The sequence below is a fragment of the Lagenorhynchus albirostris genome, chromosome 2 (genome assembly GCF_949774975.1).
Source record: "Lagenorhynchus albirostris chromosome 2, mLagAlb1.1, whole genome shotgun sequence".
In the NCBI taxonomy this organism is placed as follows: domain Eukaryota; kingdom Metazoa; phylum Chordata; class Mammalia; order Artiodactyla; family Delphinidae; genus Lagenorhynchus; species Lagenorhynchus albirostris.
Window position 1 is genome coordinate 32,628,907 of NC_083096.1, and position 18,834 is coordinate 32,647,740.

The following is an 18,834-nucleotide window of genomic DNA, read 5'->3' on the forward strand; positions in this document are numbered from 1 at the left end:
CTGCTCATGTGGGATGATGATAATTTATCTACCATTAATGTAGTACTTACACGTTAGCCAGTGTGATGAGCACTTATATGTAGTTTCTCTGTTCTTCAAAAACAACCTTGCAAAGTAGGTATTATCCCCATTTTACAGGTGAAGAACCCAAGGCTCAAAGAGGTTAAATAAGTTTCTCAGTGTCACTCAGCTAATAAATGCTGGATAGCAGGAGGTAGGCCATTTCAAGGGCAAAGATGAGGCTGATGAGTGAGGTGGGGGGTGGTCTCCAAGGAAAGCTAAAAGGAGTGGTTCTTCTTCCCATCAGGATTCCCCACTGAAAGCCGTGCAGATGTTGTGGGTTAATCTCATCATGGACACTTTTGCCTCATTGGCCCTGGCCACAGAGCCTCCTACAGACTCTCTGTTGAAGCGTCGCCCCTATGGCCGAAATAAGCCTCTGATCTCACGCACTATGATGAAGAACATCTTGGGTCACGCCGTCTATCAGCTCACCGTCATCTTTTTCCTTGTCTTTGCCGGTGAGCCAAGGCGGGGGTGGGTGGCGGCATTTGGAGTGCTAGAGGGAGATGGGGGCAGAGAGCAGCCCAAGGAAAGAAAGTAGCAGGGAGCAAGCTGAGCACAAGACGGGAATTATAGCAGCTTCGCTTACTGAGCGCATCCTCTGTTCCCGCTACGTGGTGCATTGTGCCATTTTATTACTCCTTTTAAGAATCTCCGTAAAAAGAAATGAAAGTGAGTTATTTGTAGTGAGGAGGATGGGCCTAGAGTCTGTCATACAGAGTGAAGTAAGTCAGAAAGAGAAAGACAAATACCCTATGCTAACACATATATATGGAATCTAAGAAAAAAAAATGTCATGAAGAACCTAGGGGTAAGACAGGAATAAAGAAGCAGACCTACTAGAGAATGGACTTGAGGATATGGGGAGGGGGAAGGGTAAGCTGTGACAAAGTGAGAGAGTGGCATGGACATATATACACTACCAAACGTAAGGTAGATAGCTAGTGGGAAGCAGCCACATAGCACACGGAGATCAGCTCGGTGCTTTGTGACCACCTAGAGGGGTGGGATAGGGAGGGTGGGAGGGAGGGAGACGCAAGAGGGAAGAGATATGGGAACATATGTATATGTATAACTGTTTCACTTTGTTATAAAGCAGAAACTAACACACCATTGTAAAGCAATTATACTCCAATAAAGATGTAAAAAAAAAAAAGAATCTCCAAAGGGTGGCTTTATGTTACCTTTTTCTTAGATCATAAAACTGAAGCTTAAGTCACATATTGAGTAAATAGTGGCACGAAGATTCAGACCTATGTCTGCCAGACTCTCGTGCACATAGTTCTACCACAATGCAGCACTACGAGAAGGCAAATAGTGATGGAGCAAGCTGAGAGAGAGGGTCAGAAATGTTGAGGGAGTTCCCTGGTGGTCCAGTGGGTAAGAATCCGCCTTCTAATACAGGGGGCACGGGTTCGATCCCTGGTCGGGGAACTAGGATCCCACATGTTACATGGCACAGCCAAAAATATTTTAAAAAGGGGCTTCCCTGGTGGCACAGTGGTGAGGAATCCGCCTGCCAATGCAGGGGACACGGGTTCGAGCCCTGGTCCAAGAAGATCCCACATGCCGCAGAGCACCTAAGCCCATGTGCCACAGCTACTGAGCCTGTGCTCTTAGCCTGCAAACCACAACTACTGAGCCCATGCGCCACAACTACTGAAGCCCGCATGCCTAGAACGTGTGCTCCGCAACAAGAGAAGCCACCACAATGAGAAGCCCATAGACCACAATGAAACGTAGCCCCTGCTCAATGCAACTAGAGAAGGCCCAGGCACAACAACAGAGACCCAACACATCCAAAAATAAATAAATAAAATTTATTTAAAAAAAAAAAAAGTGATGTTGAGACCAGAGCTAACACTGAAAATATTTGGTGACTGTTGTGGTTCGGATACTGACCAGTTAGAATGGACACCAGTCATAAGCAACCAGTGAGGCCATACTCAAGTGTTCTGACTCAACCTGAACCCTCCTTGAGAGCATACTTATCCTCCGATGCATCCCTTCTCCCAACTAGGTGAGAAGTTCTTTGACATTGATAGTGGGAGGAGAGCACCTCTGCATTCACCACCCAGCCAACACTACACCATTATTTTCAACACCTTCGTGCTGATGCAGCTCTTCAATGAAATCAACTCCCGCAAGATCCATGGAGAGAGGAATGTCTTTTCGGGCATCTTCCGCAACCTCATCTTCTGCTCTGTGGTCTTGGGCACATTCGTCAGCCAGGTGGGATTCTAGCTGGAGCTGGGATAGGAGGTCTGGGACGATAAAGGCCAGAAGCTGGGGGCCAGGATTCCCTGAGCACCCGGGGAAAGGAGTGAGGGAGTGATGGGGACTCAGGCTGTGGGTTGAACACTTTGGGGTTCCCAAATGCTTCCGTTTGCTCATTGCTCTAGAATTGGATCCTGCTGTGTCAAGTGCTCCAGTGCAAGGCAGCATGTTGGTAGCGAATAAAATAAAATTAGTGGAATCCTTTCCTTATCTTTCTAAAACACAGCAATTTCACATAGTGACCAGGAGGAAGATCACTGTCTTCTAACCCCTTTCCATGCCTCCTGCCAGCATACTTGAAATGTGCATGCAAGTGCTATATGGGATCTCTCCCTGTCCCTCCTTGCCCCTTTGTTCAGAAAGGGCTCATGGTAGAAAATGGTATGCAATTCAGAGAAAAAGAGAAGACATGGAATGCTGCCATATGTAGTTGACAGATAAGCCTGACGTGGGCTCCTTCTGTGGGAAGTGGGGTCAAGGGCATGGCTGCCCTGGTGGTGAAAGGATTGAGCCCCTTCCTTCTTGCCCCAGTCAGAGGTACACTAAGACATCTGCCAATACAAGAGATTAGGAGCCTGCCCTGTAACAAAAGAGCTCCTGCCTCACTCTTATTTGTCCCGCTCCTAAATTCCTCTTCTCCATCACTGTGCCTTCTCTTTGTCACCTACTGGCTTTAGTCACAAGAAGCCTCCAGCTACCCTTGCTCCCCCAGCCTTTGCATTAATAGTGTTCATAGTAGCTGTATCTGTCTCCCCATCAGAGTGCTCTGTAAAGACTGTGTCTGTTTTCCCTTCTCCCCACCTGGATCTCTCCTTTCTCCTTCCCCAACAAGCAGATCAGGGTTCACACCACAGGGACCCTGGGGTAGGGGGCTGACGTGGCTTTGATGGCCTTGACTGGAGGGCTGGCTACCTGTTACCTCCCAATGATGGGCTGCTTCTTTCTCTGTTCTAGATTATCATTGTGGAATTTGGGGGGAAACCCTTCAGCTGTACGAACCTCACCCTGTCCCAGTGGTTCTGGTGTCTCTTCATCGGTTTTGGAGAATTGCTGTGGGGCCAGGTGAGTACGGGCTCACCCTCCCCGTGCAGTCACATGGCCGGCAGACACCCCCCCCCCCCAGATGAGATGGAACGAGCAACTGTGGAGACGCCCAGCTCCTCGCCTTCATATCCTTCCCTCTTCTCTCTACCACCAGGTTTTCAAGTTCTTTCCATCTTATAGGAACCCAAAGCAGAATGATCTGTGCCCACCACTTCAGAGGCTTCTGATCTCTTCTCTAATCATGCCTGGAGACAGACAAATCCCTTAGCTTCTCTGAGACGGAAGTGGAAATTTTCAATGGAATTTTGCTAAAAAAAAAAATTAAGGGTCTTAGAAGTAGAAGAGTTTGCAAAGCATATGTCTTCAATGAAGCTGCAGTCTGGCCGTGAGCTGCTGTGCTGTCATAATGTAGGGCTCCCTTGCCTCTTCTGTTTCTCACCATTGCCTTATCCAGGATGGTTGCCTGACTGTCATCTAAGATAAATCCAGACTCACAAGGTCTCTAGAGAAGCAGTATAGCGTATGGTTCAAAGCACAGACTTTGGAACCGACCATCTAGGTTTGAATCCCGGTTCTTCTTTTTACAAGCTGCATCATAGTGAGCAAGTTTATTAGCAACTCTGCCTCAGTTTCCTCAACTCCGGATAACAGGATCATTGTGAATCATTGTTAATCAGCAAATCAGTTTCAATACAGAAATGACTTAGAACAATGTCTAGTACCCTGTAAGTACTCAATAAATGTTAGCTATTAATATTATAATAATATAATCAGGTTTGATAAGAGTTTCATTCCTTCCCTAATACCACTTTGCGAGTCCCTCTCATCCTCAGCTCTGGCCTGGCCTTTACCTCTGCTTGCAGACCCCAGGTCTCTACTGATTGGTGCCCAGCCACCTGGGTAATGGAGGCTTTGCTCTAACTGGCCCCAAAGATCCCTCCCTAGGGCTGCACGCTTTCCCCCATAGACCTGCTAGTTGTTTCTTTCATAGCTCCTAGATGCCTCCCTGATTAATCCCTATCCCCGTTCCTAACACAAGTCCTTCCACCCTGCTCTGTTTGCTGAAGTTATTTACCAGTGGGTCCCTAAAGCGCTTCTACACTGGGGCGGAGCTTGATGATTTCACGTACTGTTTGAAACTCTCACCTGGGTCTAGTCTCACATGTGGCCATGTGGCCTTGAGGCCAGGTAACAACAGCCTTCCTTCTGTATCACAACAGCTCCTTCTAACATCTAAAAGCAGAACGTGGACATTCTTTCCACTTCAAACACTTGACTCCATGTTGGACTGCTCACACAGTCCCCCTTTCCCAGCTGAGCCCTTGTCTTATTTGTAAAGGAGAACTGACTGACAGCTTATAGAGTGATTTATTTTGAATTGCAAGCCCCAGCCTACTGCTCCATGTCTTCTGATAATACTCATATGTCCCTTCTATGGGCTATCCCGCCCAGTTCCTCACCCCAAGCCCAAGAAAACTTTTAGTATCCTCTCACTATAGTTTTATAAAAGAGGAATTACTTAGCATATGGTAACTAAGAAGAGGGTCATTCCCCTCCAACACCCTTCTTTTCCCCTTGCCCATACACATACATTTTGACCATCCTGTCTCCAGACTTGTTTTCTCCCAGGTCCTTGTCTCTGTCTCTTCCTACTGTGTATCATGCATTATGGTTCTACTTCCTTTAAGAGACAGATAGCAAAATGCAAAGAAAGAACTGAGACAGGAGGAAGAGAATGAAGTATATAACAAGGCAGATGGCTGGTCAAATACTAGAATATAAGTTCTCCTTTGTACGTCCACAAGTACAGAAAATCTTCCTGAGGGCCTGACAGCTGGTAGGCACTTGGCAAACGCTTGCCTGAATGGGTTGGCACTTTTCCCAGCGGGAAGGTTTATAGGGCAAAGAGTGACCTACCCAAGGGCCTGACCCATAAAGTTGAGAGACAGCTCTTCTCGCCCTGATTCTGGTGTCTACCCTTTTGCTGCACCTGTTCTCAGGTCATCTCCACAATACCTACCCAATCCCTGAAGTTCCTAAAGGAGGCTGGGCATGGCACCACCAAAGAGGAGATCACCAAGGATGCTGAGGGGCTGGACGAGATTGACCATGCAGAGATGGAGCTGCGCCGAGGCCAGATCCTCTGGTTCCGGGGCCTGAACCGTATCCAGACTCAGGTACTGTGATAGTGGCCTGTCCTCGCCCTGGGAGAAGGAATCTCCCCCATCTTTCTTGGGAGGTGTTGGGAGGGCAGCAGTTCTTGCTGGCCAACGTCTCTCCCCTTCCTAAGGCCCTCTCACTGGAGGGCAGCCCGAGCTCCCTTGCTTCAGGACAGACAGGCAGAGGCAGTGGTATGGGCTCCTCTGAGAGGAGAGTGATCATGGGGGGCCGAGAACACGGGACACTAACTGCTAGCATCATCCTCTAGCTTTGGGTTCGTCTGAAGCCCACTTCCCACCCTCTGTCGGGTGGGCCATCTTCCCACATAAGGTCTCTTGTAAGCGCTAGGCCTAACCTCAGGGTGGGAAATGTTCAGAGTCTTTCCTGACCCTGCAGAGGGTAGGATTTAGACAATATCTCTATGCCAGCATCCCCAGCAGACATTTACTGTATATCCTCAAGCTGCTATTAGGGGAATGTAGATGTTATCTGGATTGATCTTTGTAAAAGAAACTCGCTCTCTTATGTCTTCCCCACTCAAAATTTAAGGCCATGATGGGGAATCTGATGGCTAAGTGTATATAAATGATAATAGTCTCTCAGTGCCTGAGTATCTTTTACAGGATTCAGACTTGCTTCCCAGAAAGCAAGAAGCTGTAATTTCTTCAAACCTTTTCCCTTCCTGCAATTTCTAAAATGGGATAGAAGCTGCTCCTGCTGCTATTAAGTCCCCTCCTATAGCCCTACAGTAACTTTTTTCCCCCACTTCCCGTGCAGCAACTGTAACTACCTTCTCCTGGGTAAATGGGCTGGTCTAGACATTGATAATCCTATCACTTTCCCTGTTCTTACCCCACATACCTCTATTGTGTTAGTCCTGAGATTTCCCATCTCAAGAAATTGTAAATCCCCAAGTTCTCAAAGGTGTTCACCAGAGAACAGGCCTGTCCCTCTTTGCTAATTGGCTAGAGATCCCAGAAGTAAATTTCACTCTCTGAAATTAGCCTTGCAGATGGTTTCAAAAGCTCCCTAGTGGAGCCCACCACTTCCTAGGGAAGAGGTGAAATGAAAAGTCTAAGCTAAATACAATAGTCCCTCGCTTATCCGTGGCTTTGCTTTCCTTGGTTTTAGTTACCCGTGGTCAACCACAGTCTGAAAGTATTAAATGAAAAATTCCAGTAATAAATAACTCATAAGTTTTAAATTGCATGCCGTTCTGAGTAGCTGATGAAATCTCACGTCCCCCACTCTGTCCTGCCCTGGACATAAGTCATCCCATTGCCTATCACATCCTCGCTGTATAAGCTACCCACCCATTACTCTAGGAGAAAACATAGTATATACAGGGCTCAGCACTATCTGCAGCTTCAAGCATCCACTGCGGGTCTTGGAACGTATCCCCCACGGATAAGGGAGGACTACTGTAGCAGCTGGGCATTGGTCTCCTATAGACAAAACAACAGATGCAAATGGGAAAGCAGGGCTAGGGAGGGAAGCACACTGGGGCTCCTCTTGAGTTCCCCTTCCCGGAGAGGGAAATCCGCATGGGACCCGCAAACACTACCTCAGCATGTCCAGAGTTTCCACACGCACCCCACCCTCCAGGCTGCCAAGTCCATCACGGGCAAGGGCCTCACGTGCCCAGAGAACTTGGCATCTTTGGCTCATGTCTCTAAGGCCTCGGTGCTTCCCTGTAGGTCTGCTCTTTTCAGAATAACCTGTCTGCTTTTCTTCCCTTCAGGATCGTCTGCCTCCTCTTCTACTATGTAATTTTTTTCCTAGCCAGAATGCCCTCGTTCCAGTGTCTCCTGGCTCCTTCCCAGTCTTCTTTCCCGGGGCTGAGATTCATGGATCTTCCTTCCCCTCCACTACCAATTTCCATTCCCTCGACTATATACCTCTCTGGTTTCGCTGTCTACATAGCTTTAGGTATACTACCTTTCTCTGTTGGAGCAAAAGGCAGTTGGACCAGAATGACATTAAAGCCTAAACTTAGGCAGCAAAGGCAACCTGTTAAAGATGCCATGATGAGCATATCTATGCCATCCCACCTGACTCCATAAGCAGATGACTGTGCTAACCTGCATCCTGGATCCTAAAGCTCTCTCCTGGCATCAGCTCTTCACCTCAGCTGGGTTCTAATGAAATTCCCTGCCATCCGATTGTTGTTCCTTGTTGTCGTTCTTGCAACACTTATGGGTGGGAAGTGTTGCCAGGCTATTGTCCCATCCTGGTCCCTTTAGCTTTGGGAGAGCTAGAAGCACTAGAAAGCAGAAGATTGGGAAACTTGAGGTCTAGAATCTTGGGAAGCTAAATCTGGGGGCCAGTTTCATTGTGGAGGTTGGGACCTTGTGACCCTAATAAGCACTGAGGAAGGTGACTCTCCAGCCCCTTCTTCCGTGTGGCTGAACCCTCCCCACGTGCAGACCTTTTCCTCTTACAGCATCAGGCTCCTCGGTCCCCTGGAACTGAAAACCGTATCATGTGATGAAGAGTGGTATTTTAGCTCAAACTTGGTCTGAGTCCAGAAACTAACCCTAAACATTTCATGGCTTCTCAGGAAGCTTTATAAGTAAGAACAACTGTCTGACTCACAAGGTACCTGCTTTCCCACCTTCTCACCTGGGGAAGTAAAGTTAGATGAGTGAAATCAGCACCTTTCCTACATTCCTGGTCAGCTGGTCCTTGGTCAGGCAGAGGTCAGGGATGAGGATGGTAGGTTTGACTGAGGCCCTAGATCAAGACCGCTGTTGGAAAACAAATGGCATTCATTGCCTCAGTCTCTGAGGAGTAGCTCACTGAAAACCAGAGACAACTTGTATGGGGCTAGACTTGCAGCTGCTGCCACCACCGCCAGCCAACTCTTCCTCCCCCCACCCCGTCTAACTGCTGAGTTCTCATCTGCACTTGTGCCAGCCTCTCAGGATCTCCAGTGCGCGAATGCTGCCAGTGGCATTCTCTCCACAGAGCCTGGCCACTGGGTTCCTGAGCTCCACTTTCAGGGGCCTTATCCACTTCTGCCCAAGGACAGGGAGTCTCAGAGAAGAACCCAGAAGAGGGTGAGCCCAGCAACTCATGGTCCAGGAGCCTTTCCACCATGGCACCTGTGTATGGATTACTACACGCCTCTGTTTAAACACATGAGTTGTTTTCCTGGAAAATCTGCAAAAATAGGTAGTCAATTTAATTGGTTTAGAGGTTCCTGAGCCTCAAAATTCAGTAATATATACACTTTGCCTACTATCTTAAATTGCATGCCTTATTTTTTTAAGAGTGCAGGTCAAAAAAAAAAAGAAAGTACAGGTCAGAGCATAAGACAGTGAATAAGCTGTCACTCTCTGTCAGGAATCATGAGTGGGAAAGTCCATTTAAATTTTTAGATACTTTTGGATACCAGCACACCTAAAATATCCATCGTAGGCTAAAAGGGAAGAGAAGACTGGATTCTGGCTGGGTATTTAGACTCCATGGCAAACTGTTCCTTAAATGAAGTGTGATGTGCAATTAATGTTTTTCCCCCTTCTCTTCACCATTGTCTTGTGTGTAAGGGACTCTCTCTCTTGCTTTCCGTCTCCTGTCCCTTTTTCCCAGCTCTTTCCAACCCCTCCCTAACCCTCTTGGACCCTCCCTTCCTCTTTCTTCACTTCTTTCTGACTGTGGAGCAAAGCTGTCTCACTTTCTGATTCTTTGCAGATCGACGTAATTAACACATTCCAGACGGGAGCCTCTTTTAAGGGAGTCCTAAAGCGCCAGACCATGGGTCAACACCTTGATGTAAAACATGTTCCTAGCTCATCCTATGTAACAGTTGCACCAGTCAAATCTCCCCCCACCACTTCTGTTGCTGCTGCTGTTTCATCTCCTACTCTGGGCAGTGAGTGATAGTCTATTATGATGCATGATTTGCTAAAATGACCACAAGAGAGCACGTAGCATTCACTTTAACCAGCTGTGGTTATCTTTTCCTTTTGGTTTTTCCCTTTGATCTTTGACTTAAGGGAAGAAAAGCGGGGCAAAAATTCCACTCCAAAACCGGGCTGTGTGCCATTTTATTTAATTTTATTTTATTTTTTTATGTTGAAAAGCTCTTAAAACCGTAACCATTTTAAAGACAGTAATCCTGTGTTCTGATTGTTCCTCTGCATTGCCTGGTCCTTCCTTGAGTTTTGTTTGTTTGTTTGTTTTACTTTACTTTGTTTGTTGCTGTATTTGAATATGTTGTTCCTCTTCTCTCCTTCTGCTCCTTTGAGTCTCAACTCTGTCTCCTAAGGTTAGGGGTAAGGGTAAGCCGAATGAAGACTCAGGAAGTCTTTTGTTTTCTTTTAGGAATTTCCGAAGAGCAAACTTTTTTTTTTCCCTTCTCCTTTCCTCTAGTTTGTTTTACTTATAGCCAGCACTTCATATCTTATTTTGCATGTAAAGTTTGAGGAACCCCTTTCTCAGCCAGCCTATTAGCCGGAAAGCTGTGAAGGCTCAACCTAAGATCTGGTGGATTATTGGTAGATTATTGGATTCTTGCTAATGCTTATGCCTTCCTATTCCTGATCTTTTTACCTTCCCCAAGTGGGACACAGAGAGGAAATGGAAGGCTCTTTGCTGATAATGCTATTAAGGTATTTGGTGGGGAAGGAGTCTCTCTGTGTTAAGTATACTCTGGGCTTCAAATATCTGAGTGTTTGAGTCTGTTTCTTCCTCCCCCACTCCCGTAACCCTGGGATGGGGGATAAAGAAAAAACAATTGCACTATCTGTGGTTCACTTGACTGTGAGTGTGTAGGTTGATCAGACTTAGCTTATCTGTTGTCTTTCTAGAGGCATATTCTTTTTTTTTTTTTTTTTTTTTTGCGGTACGCGGGCCTCTCACTGTTGTGGCCTCTCCCATTGCGGAGCACAGGCTCCGGACGCGCAGGCTCGGCGGCCATGGCTCACGGGCCCAGCCGCTCCGCAGCATGTGGGATCTTCCCGGACTGGGGCACGAACCCGTGTCCCCTGCATCGGCAGGCAGACTCTCAACCAGTGCGCCACCACGGAAGCCCTAGAGGCATATTCTTTAGGCTCAAAGGCAGTCAAAGAACTATGTAAGTCTTACCCTACAGATATGCAAGAGCCTCTCATTCTAGTCCTTCCATATTCCTCTCATTTCCTTTTTTCTTCTAGTTTTGTCGTGTCCTTCTAACTAGTTACTGTTCTTTCTTAAATCATGCCTCTCTGTTAGAAGGAGTAGTGTCAGCTGCCCTGGTAATTTGAAGGTAGAAGGAGACTAAGGAAAAGACAGAGCCCACTGGGCTCATGTAGTAGAGTTGCTGGTGGAGGATATGGTGCAAACCCTCAAAGGCTAGAAACTCAGGAGAGTCAGGCCGCACCTGCTCTTTCTCCAGCTGTGCCTTCCTATTAGAGGGCCTAGAAGTTATAGTCATGCATTTTAAAACCCATTTCCCATTCCAGAGTTCCAAATGAATTCATTTATTTTTCTAACCTTCAAGTAGATAAACCTCTAAGATTTCTCTCTGTAAGAAGGTCCTAATCCCTTCTCTGACCCTGGTTTCTGACAAAGGAGCAGAAACCTACAGAATACCAGCTGAGGAAATGGAGTCTTCATCTGTCCATTCATTGGGCTCCAGAGAGTGGCCCTTAGTGCTCATACCTAACCTAAGGTCCAGCCTGGTTTGGGCTTCTGAGCCATGAGAAAGTGTTGTCCTTCAGTCATCCGCTTTCACCTGTAGGATAGGGGCCACAGAAGAGACATTTCCCAGAGACTTTGAGAGATGATGACTGGGGAAGGAAGGGTTGATTGACTGAGTGGAGAGGACCTGAAGCTTTCACAGCACCCACCTCACTATCTGTGTCTTATTCCCCATACACTGCTCATGCACCAGGCACCATGCATCCAGAAAGGAAGATGCCACCACTCGGGGTGGATTGGTGATGATGTAGCTGTGTGATTGTTCATCGGCATACACTATATAGTCTCTGAGGCCAGTGCTGGAGTTGAGGAGCATTCTGGTACAGCCCCACCCTTCTCTCCACCTGCCAGGCCACAAGATGGTGCTCCCTAGCTCTCCGACTCCTCTTGTCTTGAGCTTCCCTTACAGGTGGCTGCTTTCCCTTTAGATTCCAGAAGTCCTGTTATCTAGCTGGATGACTGTTCCTTGCTCCCCCAAAAAAGAAATTGTCCCTATCTTTTCCATCTACCCATCCCCAATTCACTCTGATCTCCCTTATTGTTTACCTGTAACAGTGATTGATCACCCCAACAGGTGAGAGGAAAAGCCAGCAAACAGGGATCCAGACCCCCATTCCAACTTAAAAATCTGTTTTCTAGATAGGACTTCACATATCATTATTTCAACAAAGTATTCAATTGCTTCAAAAAAAATAGAAGCAGGAAGTTTGGAAATCAGTGATATTGAAGATGATCAACTCATGGTATAAAGGTACCTGTTCTCCTGTAGCACTTGTTAGAAATGCTGAGATCTGAAGAGTGAGTGAAAAGTGTGGGCTATATTATCACTCCTACAGGGGGTGGTATGACTTTGAGCCCATTTCTTGACTAGGGCCAGGGGAGAAGGCATTGGGTTTGGGCTCACTTAATCCAAGTTGCCTTGCTCTAAGATGTTTGGCATAGATCCATTAAAACTTGGGATTTCCTGAAAGCCAGATGGAACCTTTATTCCATCTGATCTCACCTAAAGATAGAAAAGTAGGTCCTAACTTTCTGTGCAGCATGGTGAATGTGTGCCCAGGTTCCTTGATTCTTCTTGGCTGAAGCGTTGAGCGGATTCCATTGAGTGACAGAGTCCTTTGCCTTCTGAGCTCTGAGCACCCTCCATCCTGGGTGAGTCTGCCAGTCTGTTGTGGAGTGGGGCAAGGTAAGGAAAGCCTTAGCCAGCGGAGACACAACTTTAATGAACCTTCATTGTGCACTACTTTTGTAGGTTCTCTACAGTGATAGGAAACACTGAGACAAGCAATCCAACCAGTTTGTTTGCCTGCCTCTTTGGGTGCTCTGATGTCTCCACATTCTTGCCTCTTTTCCAGGAACATATTCTTTGCTTAAAGAGCAGAGTAACGAAAGATGTGCCCTACCCCAACCCTCATCATTTCTCCTTATCCCCCTCCCCACCTCAACAGTTTCTCCTGCATTACTTCCATTTCTTTTCTGAGGAAAGAACCTTGGGACAAGACTAGGATCAGCCACCTCCCAACAACTAAAACTGTCCTAGGACCACCTTCTTTTCCCCTGGCCTCTCTCTCCAAACTCTCAGGATCCAACCTTCTCCCCTCCTCCAATTCTACCAACCCAAGTTGCAAAGCATACCTCAGCGAGGCCCCCAGTTCAGAAAAGGAGCTGCTCCCTGTGGATAAGGTGAAGGCTGGGCCCAGGGATCAATTATTGTCAATTTTTCCTCTTCTCTAAACTGAATCCCTTCCTTTGTTGTGCAGTAGAACAAAGACTTTGACACTTATAGGGCAGTGCATTTCCCTTTGCCCAGTCAAACTGCAAATTGTTTCCTTTCCCCCATCCTCTTGGTCCCCCCCATCAGAAAAGCCTCTTGTTTGTAGCACTGCCTCCTGGATGGGGTGTTTTCTGTCCTGGTCCCATCCTTTCCCTTCTCTACATAAGATCACATTCCTCTTCATAATTTACAAACAGCTGGAGAAAGCTGCACGACTGGGCACAGCTGCTGTGTGTCAGAGACATGGCCATGCGTGTCCGGCCTCATCTGAGCTGAGAGAGCGGGCCTTCTGTCAGCGTCAGGGGGAGGCATCTTTTGATGCCTGTATTCATTCACCTCTTCCAGGGGAGGGACTGAAGGAATGGAGTTCTACTTTCTTTGGGGGAAGAGGACATGGTGGAGGCTGTGGACTATATATATATGCATGTTTCCTGACTGAAAGAGCAATTACTAATTGGAGAATATAAGAGTTTTCATTTCTTGCATGCTGCTGACACAAATGAAGATTGGTTTGTCTGCCTTGCTGAATGGTATTCATGGTCACTTATCACCCAAAGTGTATTGCGTGCGAATTGATATATGTTTGGCTCTTTGAGGGTTTTAAACAGATAACTAAACTTCAGTGTGTAATTTTCCATTCCACATTCACAAAATGTTTGGCTTCAACACAAAAATCCACATGTCTGAATTATCTTTTAAGTTCGGCTATTAATTTGCACCTAGTTCCAACGTCCTTGCCCTCCATCCAAAAGAACTAATGAATCGTTTTGTTTCCTGTTTCATTTTAAGAGTGGATTGTTTGGGAATGCTAACTTTGCTTTGGGTTTTCTGCTTTGTTTTTATGCAGCTTTTGAAATATTCCAGTTGTTTGCCATTACTCACTCTCCCCACCCCACCTCAATGCTTGAAATTTGAGCCACCTGATGTTTCTAGTGTTTCATGATCTCCTCTCATATGTTTGGTTTTGGTTGTTGAGCAGTAGTGTCTTGTAGTTTGGGTCTTGTTTCTGTCCTCAAACCCCCCAGTTCCTTGTTCTACTAACCAATTCTTGCCTCCGTATTTTCTCATCCTCCTTTTCCTTCCCCTGGTGTAGATCAAAGTGGTCAAAGCATTCCATAGTTCCCTCCATGAAAGCATTCAGAAACCCAAGAACCAAAACTCCATCCACAACTTCATGACCCACCCTGAATTCGCCATAGATGAGGAGGGGCCACGAACACCACTCCTGGATGAGCAAGAAGAGGAAACTTTTGAAAAGGTCTCTAAGCCTGGGACTAGGATGCTCCTGTCGGATGGTGAGGTCACTCCACAAGCCAACAAAAACAACAATGCGGTGGATTGCTGCCAAGTGCAAATTGTTGCCTGCCACTCAGACAGCCCTCTACACAGCCTGGAGACATCAGTTTGAACTTCATTCTCTGACTCCCATTCCTGCTTTCCCTATTTCCCTTTTCATCTGCCCCGTCACTAAGGGGATGATGGGACTTTTCACTGTCATGTCAGCTGCTCCCAAGTATGTGTGAACCCCCACCTGGCCATGAAGAGGCAAGAGCACAGACCTACGAGGACTTCAGCTGAAACCTGAGTTGGGGTTTGTAGCAGGACCCAGTTAGACCCCAGGCAAGTAATGAATGGTAGATCTATACTCCTTGCCTGTATCAGTTGTCATTTTTAAAGAAATGACAAGAATCCTTTTGGCATTGACCCCAACCTAAATTCTCACCAGTATTCATACCTGTGTCAGCCATCTCCTCACTTCTGGATTTTTACCCTATGAGTCTGTGCTGTTTACAGGCTCAGTTAAAAGTTCAGAGTGACAGATATCCTCAAATGAAATGTGTTGAGGTAAGAATGGAAGGTACAGAATCAGCCTATAGAGTGATTGTTTTAAAACAATTTTTCCATTTTGAAAACTTATACCTAAAGCCCTTTACCTCTTTCTGCCCTTCCAGTCAAGCCTCCCCATGGTCTCTTGGTCTTTTGTGACCATTGTCTTCCTTAGCTTCACTAATTTTTTTTTTTTTTTAAGTTGTGATGATTAGAAAATGGAAAGGACATGGATGAGTTAAGTCGACTTTGACCATTCTCCCTTCTGGCCCCAGTGGAGCCCTTGATTTAGTTCTAGAGGCAGATAGTTTTCTTTGCTAACAGGGTCCTTTGGAAGCAATTGAGAGCTGGTAAAAATATATTCCTGTTGTTGCCAGGTTATCTGCTTCTAAACTGCCATATTGTCAGGTGTGTGTGCTTTCTAAGCGCCAGGGAGATCAGCATTGACGTGAAGCTTGCATATATGCGGTTTGTAGTTTTTACCTGAAGCCTGAGCTTTCTCCTCTTCCTAAAGTGGGGGCAAAGGAATGAATTAAGAATGACCTTGCCTCCTAACTGGACTTGGAAAACAGACCATCAAAGTCAACTCGGTGGAGTCCTCCTCGGGGTGACCACTACTGCTTTCAAAGCCATCCACCAAGGCTCTTCCAGGGCAGGACCTGATTGTTGGGACAGTGAGTATTGAGAAGCCTTGGGAGAGGCCAAAGTTCCATTCCAGCAGCATCTGAGCAAACCTTCCTCTCAGAAACCAGAAACCTTGAGCTTAGGTGGCTGGGGAGCAGCTTTGACGTGCCCTTTAGTTTTTAATTCTACTCTTTGCCATGTCCGCCAACATCAGTCTCTGAAAAGACCCCAGCCTTTCTCAAATATTCTGATTTTGAAAACATGTATCCAAAGTGGGAGGCTTCATTGACGCTTTCCCGACTTAAAGGAGCAAAAGACCCACCCTGTAAAGCTCCCCTGCTTCCACCCTCCCTCTTGCACACCCCACTCAAGCCCCCTCCAGAATGTGCTCAGCACTGCACAGTTAAGCCCTGTGCCTTCTCTCCCTGAACACTGCCCAAAGCGTCCCCTTCCCACCTGTCTCTCAGGAGCTGGGGACTTGGCTAGGAGATTTGTTAAGTGTTCCTTAATGCAACAGGGTGGAGCCGCCTTTGCAGGATCTCCATTTCTATCCCTACCGTGCTGCTGTAAGCTCTTCCGTGTAGGGGTCAGCTCATGTCTGCCAATTCCCATCTCCCACTGGGTAAATGAAGCCTACCCCCTCTTTCTAGAGTGATGGGAGTAGGGAGAAGGGGCTTGAGGCTGTTAGGAGCTGCCGAATTTCCATTTGGGAGTCAGGTGACCCAAACCTCTCCTCTCTGGCCTTTTCTTCTGGATCCCTCCTCCCTCACCCTTTCACCTGAGCTGCCCTAGGAAAGAAGAATAAAGAAACAGTATCCCCTGCACATCCGTATTACTACATCAGCGACCAGATCTGATTTTGGTTTTGTAAAGGTTACACGTTTCAGTGATCTTTTCTCTGTCTTCAATACTAATGGGGGAAAAAATAGCTCACCCGAGGCGTTAGGTGTTCACATATATATTTATTAAGTACAGTGGAAGATTTAGTTCTGTCGAGTCTTTTTTATTACCTCAGATCAGTTTTTAAAACAAACTTTGGAGGCTATTTTATCATTCCTGCTCCCAAAAGACTCTCATGGTGCCTGACAGGTTACTTGTGAGGGCTTGTGTCTACTTGTTTAAAGTCAAAGGGGATTTTGTGTGTATTCTACTTTCCATAGTAGGAGAGAAAATATAGAAATATTATGCAAAGAAATATAGTTTTCTTTAGATGAGAAACTGATATTTTTTGAGTCAGCCATATGTATTTTGTTTAAAGGATTTAAAATAAAGTGCTGTCATGTAACCCTGTGGAAGGGAGCACATAACCAGCTATTAGACATGGCAGGTGACTTATAGTATATTTGCAATTGGTTTTAAAACCAATGCACCAAACTTCCTTTCTCCAAACAGCCATCTTTATACTTAGGGGAAAAAAAATTTGTTGGGTTCTAGAATGTTTTTAATATAAATTTGTTGATATGGAATTAAGTTTAAGTATTTATGTGCATATATTTTTTATATAATTTTTTTTTCCTGTTCAGTTGCAGTGATCCAACTGGCAGTGAATAAATATGGCATAAGTTAATAAAGCTTTCCCCAAAAATGGTGCTTTGGATTTGAAAAGGGTCTGATGGGGAAAAGGGGGAAATATTATCCTAGATTCCTCTCTTGATAAACCTAGGAGAATGGGCAGTGGATTACGGATGGGAAGGAAGGCATCCAGGAAGAAGGGACAGCCAGCAGGAAATGAGTGTGCACCCCCATGGAAATGGGTACCAGGAACTAGTGGTCAGGATCAGGGACCTCAGATAGATTTATATTTCTTGAAGAACAGCTGGCAGAGTGGTACCCAAGATACTGGGCTGCAAGGATACTCTCTCTGATTTGGGGTTTGCCTTTTTTATGGTTCTTTTCACCTCCTGTTTCCCCTGGAGTTTTCCATTAGCGACTTTTTATGCAAGGATTTGATTTGAGACTTCCTTCCCTCCCCTAGAAAAGTTTCACGTGATGTATTAGTTGGGAGGTAGAGCTCTAAGTGGAAAAATAAAGGCTGGTTCTAGCCTGGGTGACAGTCTTGACTAGATCCTTCCCACAGGTGCCCTCTGCCCTCTGAAATGACTCTCCATCTCTAAAGGTTGTAGAGAGACCACCGAGAAATCCCACCAGCACATGTGAGTTCTTTAGAGTTTGTGTTCCTTCTTCCCGTTGAGCTCCAGAGGGGGGAGTCTGCACACTTAAATCTGAGTGATGACCTTACTGCCAAAAACCAGAGGGGTGTGGCAAGCTCACATGTGCCCTGAAACCTCTGAACACGTCACTTCCTTTCTTTCCTCCTTTCCCTGCCTAGTGATTGAAGCAGCCCATGATGTCATCACGAAGTGTGTACTTCCTCACTCTTCCTCACTCTCCGTATCTGAGGACCACCCCACTACTGTGGTGGGGGTGGGGCACTTATAAATGTCTGCTCTTCTTAAGCCATTCCAGGCTCTTCCTCAGAAAAGACCAGACACCCTTCCATTTAGCTCAGTGCTGTCCTTTGCCTTTCCAGCCCTGCTGTTGGGCCTGCTGTCCCCTTTCCTCCTGATTAGGAGAGATGGAGGGAAGTGAGCTCCCCATGACTGAATTGGCCTTTCGTACGTATTTCTCCCCATATGTATATATGCCATATGTGAATATGCCATATATATGTGCCAACAAATCTATCTGTGTTGTTCTTTTCAAATCAGCAGATAGGAATTTTGAGTTTCTTCTTTTTTTTTTTTTTTTTTTTCAGTAACTAGTATAACAGGCACTGGTATTTTTATATAAAAAGAAAAAAAAACAAAACAAAAGATTGACTATTGTGATCTGCATGACATAAACAAACAAATGGTGATATCAAAGCAATGTGTACCCCAGCGTGTGTTGCCGTAATCTGCAGTTCAGCTAAACCGTGCACCCAATCTGTATTTGCATTTTGATATTATTTAAGCTCTCTGTACAATGTTTTGCATGTATTTATAGGGTTCTTAGAAAAAAAATGCTATAAACTGGCAAATCTGAAATTCAAATATGTTGTTCCATTGAGAAAGGAAGACTAGAAGGGGAGTTTTAAAAGAAGGAAAAAGAAGGGTAATTTTTTTGGAACCAATAAAGCTGTTGCTGATGAGCAGAAACCAAACTGTTGCGCACTGAGAATAAAACCCATGCCCACTGGAGACTGTGCTGTGCTCAATGTGTATCCACTTTTGGGTAATGTCAATGGATGTCAAAGCTGAGAAGGGGTCTGCCACGGCTACATGGAGAGCTTACCTGTGCAAGCCCAGAGCTTAGCCTGTCATTGGACCCTGACATGCTTCTCTGCCAACGCTTGCCTCTGGTGACTCGCAGCCCTGGTTTCCAGTTTCATTCCCTTGGAGTAC

At 46.0% G+C, this 18,834-nt stretch overlaps 1 protein-coding gene across 8 annotated transcripts in view; it reads left to right on the top strand.

The window, feature by feature from the left end:
• ATP2B4 (ATPase plasma membrane Ca2+ transporting 4) overlaps positions 1–18,834 on the top strand; it is a 104,421-nt gene that overhangs the window by 74,537 nt on the left and 11,050 nt on the right. For 2 of the 8 annotated variants that reach the window (XM_060129019.1, XM_060129026.1), the window contains 5 exons: positions 308–521; positions 2,084–2,295; positions 3,295–3,402; positions 5,385–5,561; positions 14,094–18,630. In XM_060129019.1, the coding sequence (XP_059985002.1) occupies positions 308–521; positions 2,084–2,295; positions 3,295–3,402; positions 5,385–5,561; positions 14,094–14,408 (1,026 nt within the window). In that variant the 3' untranslated portion in view covers positions 14,409–18,630. Of the gene's footprint in view, positions 1–307; positions 522–2,083; positions 2,296–3,294; positions 3,403–3,538; positions 4,162–5,384; positions 5,562–7,285; positions 7,662–9,237; positions 9,419–14,093; positions 18,631–18,834 lie in introns of those variants that run through there. The other 6 variants (XR_009536739.1, XM_060129054.1, XM_060129072.1 and 3 more) reach the window with 5 other exon arrangements.